The 12,508-nt window shown below is 37.8% G+C and overlaps 1 protein-coding gene across 1 annotated transcript in view; it reads right to left on the bottom strand.

The window, feature by feature from the left end:
* LOC104542424 (rap1 GTPase-GDP dissociation stimulator 1-like) overlaps positions 1–12,166 on the bottom strand; it is a gene marked incomplete at its 5' end in the record, with an annotated part of 21,344 nt that extends 9,178 nt beyond the window's left edge. Inside the window, 7 exon segments of the mRNA XM_010186728.1 lie at positions 2,562–2,696; positions 6,643–6,786; positions 7,423–7,548; positions 8,473–8,601; positions 10,792–10,917; positions 11,085–11,207; positions 12,056–12,166. Of these exon segments, the coding sequence (XP_010185030.1) occupies positions 2,562–2,696; positions 6,643–6,786; positions 7,423–7,548; positions 8,473–8,601; positions 10,792–10,917; positions 11,085–11,207; positions 12,056–12,166 (894 nt within the window).
* Between the last annotated feature and the right edge of the window lie 342 nt (positions 12,167–12,508).

Genomic DNA, 12,508 nt, shown 5'->3' with positions numbered 1-12,508 from the left:
CTAATGCTGCTTAACTGTGCTATCAAAAGCTCCTTGTTCCAGAGCAATTTTGACAGGACAGTGAAATTAGGGGAGGTAACTGTTCTTTCCTCCTCCTACTGGGCAGATTTAGAAGCAGACACTGTTAAGTAACTTGCTTTTAATGTCCTTATTTTTCAGTGGCACAGACTAGCTCTATTCACTAGAGCATATGACTTATTTTAATTTTTTTTTTTATAAGCACCTGTTCTGTCTTAAGATCACTACTTGAATTGAAGGCTTCCCCTGTGCCCATTTACAAGTGTAGGCCCATATTTATTTCTTTTTTATTTGGATTTATTTGGATTTGCACTCAGTCTTTCCCCCCCCCCCCCCCCCCCAGGTAGCAGACTGCATTGTTAAAAGTGATAGTTTGTGTATTTCTGGAAGATATGTATTATTGTAAGGGGATGTCTTACAGCCTCTGTATTTTTATAAATTGATGAGAGAAAGCACAGTGCAGGAATAGCATTTCAAGTGCTATGCATTGCCCGCACACTTGGAAAAATCTAAAATGGTTTGTAGTAGACTTAAACGGAATAAATAACCAAAACAAACTCTGTATTGATACATTTATATTTTATAATTCAGAGTTGAGCCTTTTAAAGTACAGCTGCAGAGAACATTAAGATCTATGTGTACCAGACAGTGATATAGGGGTGACGTTTTAGGTTGCAACAATGCTTTTCTGGAGTTTTAGATCCTATAATCTTTGCAAAATCAGCTGCATTTATTGCTTTAAGGAACTCATAAGGAATGCCTGGGATTGGCATTCCAAAAAAGGGGTGTTGGTATTCGTTGAGGAACAGGTTCTGTTGTGAATTAAAATGTGGTCATCTCCACTTGTTATCAAGGGAAATTACATCAAAACTGATGTCTTTTGAATGAGAGTAATTGGTATCTTTGCTTGTAATCGTTAAATTCTATTATTTATATTGCAGGAGTGAAGTCAATGAAAACTAAGCGTGGGACACCTAAGCTTATAGAGAAAAAATCCACCTTTTCATTCTAATAAAGATAGCTACATTTTGCCTACTAAATTACTCTCCTCATTTTAGTTCTGGACAGCTGTCCATGATTTTTCATGATTCTGTGATTATCTTGTAATATCTCTGTGTTAGGTTGTAACTGATGTAAGACAGCTGAAATGTATGGTCGAAATACTGCATACTCTATTAGCGCCAAAAAGCAATTTGCACAGGCCTCTGTTTGCTGATGTGAATGGTGGTAGAAAATCTCTTCACAGAGAAGTAAAAAATACATAGAAGCAGTGAGTGGCTTATTGTGTGAAATACGTTTATTAAAATACTGAATAGACAGACATGGCTGGCTATTATGATCCTGAGAGTGTGTTAATGCTATAAGCGAAACTAAGTAAAATACTTTGGAGCATATAAAAAATAAGTTGAAAGGAATAGGTGAAGTTCTATCTGCAAAAGCAAATGAGGGTGTATCAAGCTTTAAAAGGAAGTAGTGGAGGCAAAGTACAAACTAGTATATTCTGAGGCTCTTGCATGTTGAAAGCAATGCTTATGAGAAAAACTGTTAAACCAAGTATGCTGACTAGCTTACATAATAAAATTTGTAGACAACTTCAAGTTTTTATTTTCAGAAAACAGCATTGGTGTCATGCTTTTCTCTGGAGTAATGCATAGTAGTGTAAGGACTGCATTGCAGGATGCTGCACTGTTAAGTCTCTAGCAAAACATTTTTGGACTGAATTGCACTCTCACATGTAAGCAGTAAACCTGAGGTGAGAAGCAGCATTTTTTTTCTGATGTGTATAACGTCACAGGAATAGAATCATAGAATGCTTTGAGTTGGAAGGGACCTTTAGAGGTCATCTAGGCCAACCACCCTGCAATGAGCAAGGACATCTTCAGCTAGATCAGGTTGCTCAGAGCCCTGTCCAGCCCGACCTTGAATGTTTCCAGGGATAAGGCATTGACCTCGTCTCTGAGCAACCTGTTCCAGTGTTTCACAACCTTCACTGTAAAAAAATTTCTTCCTTATATCTAGTCTAAATCTACCCTCTTCTAGTTTAAAACCATTACCCCTTGTCTTATCACAACAGGCCCCACTAAAAAGTCTATCTCTGTCTTTCTTATAGGCCCCTTTCAGGTATTGTAGTTTTAAAGTGTGTTACAAAGGCTGAATTTGCAATGAATATTGTCTTTATAGAAGAGAAACTTATTTATGAAATGTTTACTAGCTATGATGTGATAGCTCCATTGCATACTCTCTATTTGAAGCTATAAACCCTTACCTGCATTTTTGTCTTGAGCTGCTGTATGTTGTTAATATGAAATCATTTCAGCAGCTGGCAGTGCGATCCCACTTTATTATATTAAGGCCCTTTATATAGATGAGAGGTCCTGACGAATTATTCAAATGTATGTGTCTCTGCAGGGCAAGAATAGGTCAATTGCCCCAAAAGTACAAGGGACTGGAATTGGTGACTTGGACAGAGCTGCACAGATCTCCATTAAATGACCCATCTTTACAAAGAATCATTGTAAGTCAGTTATCTTCAAGCTCTGTACCTGGTATAGCAAGGTTTCGAAGTGCACTGAGTGCAGCATGTTGAAGAGAGACATCTCCACTCTTTACATGTTTCTCCAAAAGATCCAGAAGCTGATGTATGACTCCCAGATGTACCATCTGTACACAGTTGCCATCTGAAGAGAGAGGCAAAATCATGCAAATTGAGAATTCAGGTAGTCTGCCTTGTCTTGATAAGGTTGAGGCTATAGCTTTTGCATTTTTTTTTTCTTTTTTCAACCTTCAACTCTAGAGATAAGTGGGTATCAGCCAATTATGAACTTATGCTGAAACACCCTTTATTAAAGCTTAGCTTGAGAGCTTTCTAGGAACAGTCACTGTCAAATTCAAAAACCGTATGTTCTCCAGTTAATTTCTTCCTCAATACTGCTTTATTTTCCACTATATATGTGGTGGAATACTGATGGCATTTTTCATTTCTCTGCAGGATAACTTTAATTCCCTAGTTTTGCTATTCTACCTGTTTAAGAGACTATCGTGAGACCAGGGATCTTATCCAGCAATGGTGAGTCTGATTGCTAGTTTTGTACTGCTGTTGCTCCTTGTATTCAATCAAATATTTTGCCATTAACAAATCATCAAAAGAACCAGGTCTAGGTTTTTTTACCTGTTTTGAGAAACCCACTTTGAGATAAGTCTAATTGTTGCACTCATATGAAGCTAGGAAAATGAGAGTTGACCTAGAGAGTTCTGATCTGTTTAATGCCGGTGAAAGAGCAGATTTGTACATTGCAAAGGACTACTATTTTGCGCAGTACATGCTCCGCAATATTTTTACAATGTGTACCTATATGTCTCCCTCTTTCTTTGAAAACTTACTTCACAGAGGTGACAGCCCTTTTATTATGAGAAGCTACTTAGTTCACCTGAATAGGAAATGAGAAAGTGTTTCCTAAAAAGAAAAGGAAACTCTGCGTATAATGGTCTGCATCCTTCTTGAAGGAAGTATTCTGAAGATGACATTTTGAAAATATTTTTGTGTACTTTAATTTATGCAGTTTATTATACCTCAAGAGAAGCTTATGCTTGACAGTAGACAATATTTCCTTTTTTTTGTGCTGTTACCATGTGGATGCTCTTTGTCAAAATGCGGCAAAACAGTGTGAACACTATATAGGAAGTCCACATATTCACATGGGGTAAATGATTATCTGTGGCACTATACAGACTTTATACAAATGAAGAATCTGGCCAAAAGTTGTTTCAGGTGCGTCTCGTGGTACTAACTGGATACCTAAGATGCACAGACTTCTAATTTTTGTGTGTACACCACTTAAATGGCTCTAGTAATTATAACACCTTTTCTGATTTGAATGTTATTTCCACCCCAAAGTAGTAGAAACTCTCTTATGTTGTCTTTTGAATCAATGCCTACCATTCCTTTAATCTCTTAGCATTTGGCTAGTAGCATATTTTTCCCCTATACTACTATATATATTAAATAAGAGTTTGTCAAATACTTATAAAAGGTAAGTGGTTATTTTCATAAGAGAACTGAGTCTGTGAAATAATTTGAATTCTGCTCATGCAAAAAATCTTTTGATACTGAATTATGCATACATTCTCTGAAGATGATATTTTTTCTTGTGATTCCTCAGATGTTCTCTTGTCTGGTCCTAATCTTTGGAGATCAGAGTATATGAGGAAAATTGCCCAGTCCTCTTTAGGAATTGGTTCTTTAGGAATAGACCATCTCTTTTAGTGTGACAAAAACCTACAGGCAAAATACTTTGTTCTTTATATAGCTAACCTTAATTGAACTTAATTTCTCCCCTCCCCCCACCTTTCAAACCAAAGAATGGCAAAGCATTTTTTTTCTCTTGTGGTAAAGTGTGAATACGCAGAATCCATTAGTGATTGCCTTGCTTTGATTGTCACAGAGCTCCAAATTGGTTCTCTCTCCTATAGATTTTTGTTTGGATAACAGCAGAACCTTCAATTTAGTGGCTCATAGCTAGTCTGATAGGAGCAGCCACTTTGATAGCTGCAAAAGCTGTCAGCTTTTCACTGCTTCAGAAGTAATTTGATGCTGAGATCAGATTTCCATATGATTTTTTTTCCCTTAGATTAAAGGCTGTGTATACATCAGTGGCACATACTGGGGCCTGAAAGAGATTTTCACTTTCCACATGAAACATGTGGGGAATGGAGTTGTGGGGGAGATGGAGGGAGGAGAGCGAGTGACAAAGCAACCCATTCAGCTGAATAAATTGAAGATAGCCCGTTTAAGGGCACTGAGGGCATTTCTGTGGCCTTTGTAGATGTGTGATGCACAATGGCCGATTCAGAGCAAGGCATAAGACAAGGAAGAAAGGGAGTTTAGAAAGAATGTGGTGGGAAGGTGGAGAGATGTGTTTATGATAACCTGCTTTAAAACAAAGCAAAACAAAACAAAAACCCAGATGAGGCTAACTACCTAAACATTCAGACATGTTAGGGAATCTTTTGTGATAATTAAACACACATTAGTGCAGAAAGGTGAGCAATGCTGAAAAAGCTCCTTTTTGTTGATTGAATTTGAATGCAGTACAGTAGCTATCAGTGAGAAAGGACAGAAAACATGGTGAGGTATCTTCTGCTGACTGATTAAGCACAGCATTCCTTCCCAGAGTCTGATTATAAGAATGTGTTTCTCTCTGCATGGTATTAAGAGTCATTGCTTTCTATAATATGAAAGTGTCAAAGATAAAATGGCTTGAGATTTCTTCCCCGTCCCACCACCGATGCATTTTAGTAACCCTCTCTTCCTAAAAGTTACTTAAAACTTAAAACATCAACGATTATGGGGTTTTTTTTGTATTTCTAACATGTATTTGCCATTTCCAGTCTCCCCTCTAATAATGTGTGATTTAGGAAAAGTGTGAAATTTGCATACCTGACCACCCCATTCTTCACAATTGTGTGTCTCAAACTACTATCATCTGTAACTTAAAGGTATGCAAGTCTCCAGTCTGCAGATAAGCAAGAATGTTACTGTTTCAGAGCCATGGAGCAATGAAATCTAATAGTGTTGCTTTTCTCTCCACTTGCAAACAGTGGCTTTCCATCTTTGAAAGGTAGAGAATAACCAATCTTACCATTTTTTGTAGAATTAGCAGTAGTCATTACTTCTGGTTCTGTAGATGCGTGTGCTTGGATGTGAGGCAAGTACCAACATTTCAGGAGATGATGCCATATCCCTTACCAAAAAAACTTCTGCGTGTACTTATCTGTGGCATGCTAAATAGAAAATCTCATGTCTGTTTATAATTAGCCTCAAAGTGGATTGTTCTGTTTGTCTTTAGAGAGATTTGAATTTATGATGACTTAAAGATTGTTGTTACAGTTAATAATTTAAGACCTTTAAATCATTGGTTACTTTGGGATTGGGAGTGGTGGGATGCAGTGTAAGAGTCTAGTTCTTGATGTTTTATTCTTTAATATGTATTACCTGAAATACAACATAATAGGGCCACCTAAACTAAGTTGCTGTTAGGTCTTTTGTGTTGTTCCTGAAATCAGCTTAAAGACCTAGTGAAAAATCTAGCAATGTGTGTAGTCTCTTCCTAATAGATGAATGCAGAAATTGCATTACAAGAAAGTTCTTGCATTTCATTTGTTAATCCAAATGTTTGAAGTATGTGCACAGATTTGGAATGAAGAAACATGAATAGTTCAATACCATGTGAACTTAATTTGATGATTAGCTTTAAATTTAAAATTGACTCCTTGGCCAGCTTTGCAAGTAAAGTTATAGAAGCAGGGTGCAAGCTGGTGACCACAGGTACAGCTACAATGGCCTGAAGTTCTTGTGCTTGTGTTTGTGTTCTGCACAGGGGCAGTCACAGTAGCATTAGATGACTTGAGGCCACATATGTATATGCTTGAAGGGAAGCATGGCAATGTGAGTACCAGGCTCCTATAAAAACTGAAAAAGTGTGGTGTCTGAGAATTCCCCTGAGAATTATGAAACGGGTTGCAGATGTGTCCCTGTTAAGGAAATGAAAGCAACAGAGCAGATGGCAACTGCTAAAAGGACTTTTTGATGTTACTTTATGTATCCATCAGTATTCTCTTTTTTACCTCCAAGAAGCAGAGAGACAATGAGATCAGATGCAGCCTTCACAATGCACACATCTTCAGCTTGTGGACTACCCTGGAGCCTCAGCAGGATCTCAGACAGCACCTCTTGCACGCCTGCCTCCACCAACTGCACTTTCAGAGCATCTGTAGAGATCACAGTAAAAACACACTAAAAGCTTCTTGGGTCTCTGTTGAAGCGTTTCAAAGTAGAAAGCTAAATCCTTGAACTTGAGCCAGACTTTTTTTCAGGTGCAGTCATTTTTTTTGGTTTTGTTTGTAACAGATGTTCTGGTGCTAGGGTGGCACCAAGGCAGAATGAGCAAAGATTTTGGATTAATCTTCAACATTTCTTGTACTGCCAGTCATGAGTTTTCATTTCTTTAACATCTGTATCAGGTATCTAGATAGTAGATTCTTGTTGCTTGTTACATCACTGCTTAAAGTAGACATCTTCTATATTTGGTTGTCATTTCTTAATAAAAAACAATGTCTAGTCTGCTTTCCTGTTACACCCCCCTGGAGAACATGAGTTTGTATCTGCTGTCTTATAGATCCACCAAAATAAAGTGCAATGCTACTTTCTCCCTCCTTTCTTTGTTTCCTCACCTATTAAGATTCTAAGTCTTGCTCAAGCCAGGATTTCATATATTCTTGTGGCTTATTTCTGTTGAAAGGATTGCTGATTCAATTAGGATCCCCTGGCAAACTCAGAACCCACAGCTTAAGCTGAGTACCAGTACTCTGTCTACCTTCACTCCTCCAAGCTGAAAGGAACCTTACCGTTTTCTGCAAGTGCTTGCAGGACCTCAAAGACAATTTCTAACCTCTCATGGTTCTCTGCTCTTCTCAGTTGTTTCACCAGCTGTTCAGCAACCTTTGTCTTGCTTAGAGCTTCCTTGGCTATGTCTGTGTATATGATAAAGTCAAGATTTTGAATGTTTCTTTATCTGATTAAATGTTAAAAGCATATCTCCCTATAATCTGAAGTGATTAGTCACTACTTTGGTTTTGAATATTTTCTGTTTTGGTGGATGTTTCTGTCCTTTTGGATAGCACTGAGACAGCAAAAATCTACTCCATCCTTTCTTCCCCTCCTTCTTTCTTTAGCACTATTTTGGTGTAATTCCTGTAGCTACAACTTTATAATATCTGTCAAATTAATCCTGGCTTAATTCCACTGACTCTTATAAATCCATTTGTAACATGATTTTTTTAATATATCAAATTGGCGATACTGGTATATTTTTCTACTTGATCTTTTTTTTCCATGACTTGTGTAAAGTAAGGCAGATGTATTTTAAATCAGTAGAGATGCCTTTGGTTTGAAAATTGTGTAAATGAAAAAAGAAGCTGTTTCATTAAGATATATACATTTAATTATTAAATAGAAATAAATTTTTAATAAATGAATATTTAATGCACCATATCTGAAATAGCTGAAACTGTCAATTTACCATGTGAAGTTACATCCTCTATACTTTTTTCTGAGTCAAAAGCTGTCTATTATGTTTTAATTGTTTAGATATAGTACCGGCAATTGTTGGTATTCCAGGAAGGATAGTTACATCTCCCATACGGATACTGTGGCTTGTCCCTGATTTGATATCCATGGTGTTTAAAAAAAAAACCAAACCCAACCAATCAAAAAACCCCAAAATATCTCCCCCTTCCCCCCTGCCCAATAACCCAACAAAAACAAATCCTCACAAAAATCTCCAAAACAAACAAAAAAACCCCCATGCAAACCTGTGGGTCTTCTGTATGTACGTGGAAAAGCAATGACATTGTAAAGGTGGTATTTTGCTCCAAGATGCAAAAATATTTACTTACCAAGGTCTGCAAGATTGCATAAGGCCAATAGGTCAACATGAACAAGTGGTTCACTCTCTGCATAATCGGTTAATATTCGGACTAGTGATGTGATTACTCCTACCTTCACCAGCTCTTCCTGAAGATCCCCTGATAAGTAGGAAGGAAGTTAAAGGTGATTAAATAGGGACCACATAAATGAGTAAAAAGAGTCCAACTGAGATGCTTTGCAGCAAGATAATCTGGTTCTTTCTCACATTGTTAGAATTTGTCCAGCTTTTTTTTTCTGTGAGTTCAGGCTAATGCATGTGTTTGGGAAGTGCAGGTTCAGGACAGTTTTGCTAAACCTCCTGGTTCTACTTTGACTGGAGGAGTTAAGTTGTTGCAAAAAATATACAAGGGCAGTTTCATGAGCATCTCTGCTAATAGTCCAGCTTCTAAAGAGAGTTCTGATAGATTGTATCTCTTGGTATGTATCTGAATATTGAGTGAGGAGCAAGCAGCTGGCTTGTTTCTCTCAAGGAATGGGAATCTCAGCCTTATTATCCTATTGCTGCTTTTTTTTTCTGAAGGGCAGGGAGATGGAGAGGGCTGGAAACCCAAACTAAAGTGTAATCCAGTTCAGAGACCAACAGTGTTCTAACTCATATAGCAAATGTACAAATACGTTTTGCATGTTAGAATAATGACTTTTTTTTTCTTAAAAAAAACCCCCAAAATTCCTTGTAAAACAAGATGCTTTACCAATACCTGGGCTATTATAAGATACCACTGAGACAGACTGTTTTAAAGTTCATCTAGAGGAATCATCCTCTTCCAGTTTTTTCGAATATCGCTCAGCATGTAGGGAGTCTTGGAGTGCTTGAATTCAGGGTATCTTTGGATTTTTTTTTAGGCTGAGTAAGCTTCTCAAGCAGGCATAAATTTGTGTGACTTGAAGTTGACAATGTAAGTAAAAATTTATTTGGTCCTGGCTCTAGTATACTAAATACAGTTGTCTCCATCCACATGTAGAACTGCTGAGGAAAACATCGATAGCTGTTTTCATTCTTTGTAGTTTGTCATGTAATGAGTGAAAGCTTAACATCCAAAATAATTTTGAGAATGCCAAGAACTATGAAATACAAATGGAGGTTGCTTAACAGTACAATGGCACTGCTTTTGTAGCAGTGTCTTGCTGAAAGTTAGACTGCAACTTGGACAACAGCACGTATGACAGACACTAGAAAGTGTCTGGGTGCTGTTGTAGCATATACAGTTGTAATTGAATCATGAATCACTGAAGTCAATTTTTTCTATGATTTTTTATTGCTGTGGTCGTAATAGAAATTATTAAAGCATATACCTTATAGTCACAGTCATCTTGTCAAATCTGTGCTGGGCCTGTGTTCTGACAGAAGTGAAGCAGATTAGCAGTATGACCATATGCAGTAGTAATGCTGGTGCTGTAGTTGCATGAGTCTTGTATGTAAACATACGGGGAAGTTTCTTTTTTAAACTGTTATGTGGTGTTCCTTGGCAAATACATCTAATTTTCAGGGGGCTAGTAGAATCTATACCAGGTACCTGTCATGCTTGGGTTTCATAGCAACAGCATAGGGAGGCAGACGCATAGCTTTCTAAATAAAGCTACACAGGTTCACACTGAAAAGATGAGAAAAGGTATGTTGAAGGCAGAGGCAAATGGATAGAAAATACTGTGTGAAAAGTTCCTTATTACCTCCAGTATGAGATAAATATTTTTGGTCAGTCTGGAAATTAAAGGTAAAAGAAAAATCTTAAACTGTTGGAGCAAGCAAAAAGGGTTTAATTCGTGAAACCAGCAGACAAGCAAGTGTACTGGCTTCATGGAAATATCTGGAGCACAAAGATCTCCTGTATGCAAGGAATAGTCCTCAGGGAAGACCGTTCCTTGCATAGATATCTCAGTTTGCTTTTTTTTATTTTAGAGTATGGTTTTTTTTCTGACACACTTAAAATAAGTTTTTTGCTTTATAGACACTGTTTTTACTTTAGAAGAAGACAAAGCCATTAAATATTTGGCCCCAGGGCAGTTCTACAAAACTAGGATATGTGTGAGGCTCTGCTACTCCTCTAGTGCAGAGCAGTTCTGACAAAGATGTGTCACCTTGAAGTAAAAAAATGTAGGGGAAAATCCAGAGTTCAGGAGGTGCATTCAGCCTTTTTTCTGTAAGCTATGTGAATTGTATGTCTAACTGGAGGCTGAAGTGCAGTCTGTGCTTAGGTCTCCTAAAAAAATGATGAGTTACAGGTTACAGTGCCTTATAAAATAATGCCTTACAGCTAGAGAAAATAGGATTCCCTCAAGTCTATACGTACGATTATCGTAACAAATACAGCCAATAGCACTCCCAGCATGAAGCAACATTTCTTGGTCTGTGCTCTCCAGGAAAGGTATCAAAGTTAGTACCAGATCTGCTTCAATACATAGTTTCTTCATTTCCTTTGCATAGATAAAGGAGAGAGACTTGTGGAGTTTTTTTGCCACATTGAAATTAAACAATTGCAACTGCAAGACCAATGGCTGGGAGCTATGAAACAAAGCTCAACAGTGGAAATGTACAGCTAATGTGATATAATATGCCTTGTAGTAACACTTCAGTGCAACTTACCATTCTTGACTGTCTCTGAAAGTACCTGGGCTGCTTTGACTGCACATCGTGGATTGCCCTTCAGGATTTTTGCCAAAGTTAGGCAGATCCCACTCTCTCCGAGTAGATGGAGGGATCTCTGCTCTGTAATGATAAGAGTGTTAACAATACATGCACTAGGTTTGCAACTGTTAATTTATATGGTGCTTTGTTTCCTAGAGTTCTGAGTGGATGTCTGTGGGATTCAAGCTTCTGATTTAACAGGGTGCTTAAAGGCTGTCTCAGTCTAAATATATAGTAACAGTCATCTGCTTGACTTGCAGGGAGTGCAGTTCCAGCAGATTGTTCTGCTTCGTGCTGAACTGAGTCACAGGTGGCGAAGCAAAGAGGAAGGCGGTTTCCTCTTCTCTGACTATAAAAGGATGCTTGCATAAGGCATAGGAAGTCAGGGATTAAGATTCTATTCCTGATATATGGCCTAGCAATTAATTTTGTAGGTAGGCACAACATCTTTTATTAGACTAGCAATTAAGTCAGTTCCTTTAGCCTTTTTTCTTCAAAAATAGGGTTGTCATTAATGTAGTAAGTCACCATCTGCCAGCAGAATAAAATAAATGCAAGTATATGTCATTTCAGGAGAATGTGCAGAGACCTTAAAGACTTTCTTATAAGGATGCTAGGAACTACGTTTTAAATTCCTGACCTGATAGAGTCACCCCAGTTTAACCCTAGGAGTTTGTTTTGTAGTAAATAGAGTATTAAATTTGGAACTGTTCTGCATTTTCAGCTGTTTTAGTGACCAGTAGCTTTAACTGGTCACAGGCAGATTTGCAAGAATACAAAGAGAAAGAACAACAAAACAGGCTGAGAACAGCTGTAGTTCCAGCAGCAATCCCTTCTTGTAATACAGACTGTCACAATAGACAAAAACCTGCAGTGAATGCTTTCAGATTGTGCAAATGGTTAAATAGTGATCTGGAGTGATATTTAGCTATCTTCAGTAAGAGCCAGGAGAATCCCATTCAGACTTTCAAGGATCTGATCTTCAGCTTCTGTGTCATCTCCGTAGAGCCTAAGGTACTCCAGGTGCTGACTCAGGGTTTCTGAACAGAATCGGATGGAAAACTGTGGTGAGCCAGTATGGAAAATATTTTGAGGTTTTTTCTAGTATTTCTGTTCAGTGACAATGGCTGCCTCTAAGATCATCTCCTGCAGGGTCTAGATCTAAATATGCTCACTAAATAACTCAGTTCAAGAGCATGAGGGCAAAGGCTTGATCTGCTCAGACAGCACATAGCTCTTGTGCAGCCCTAAATATGCAGAGATAAATTCTATCTGGAAAAAGAAATTAAGATATAACAACTGTGGCAGAGTTTGAGGCGGGAAGGAGAGAGGAATAATTAGAGAACCCAAATCAAGAATCAAGGTTCTAAATACCTCTTTAT

The sequence above is a fragment of the Mesitornis unicolor genome, unplaced genomic scaffold, assembly GCF_000695765.1.
Source record: "Mesitornis unicolor isolate BGI_N332 unplaced genomic scaffold, ASM69576v1 scaffold1886, whole genome shotgun sequence".
Lineage (NCBI taxonomy): Eukaryota > Metazoa > Chordata > Aves > Mesitornithiformes > Mesitornithidae > Mesitornis > Mesitornis unicolor.
This window is presented reverse-complemented; position numbering and strand designations above follow the sequence as displayed.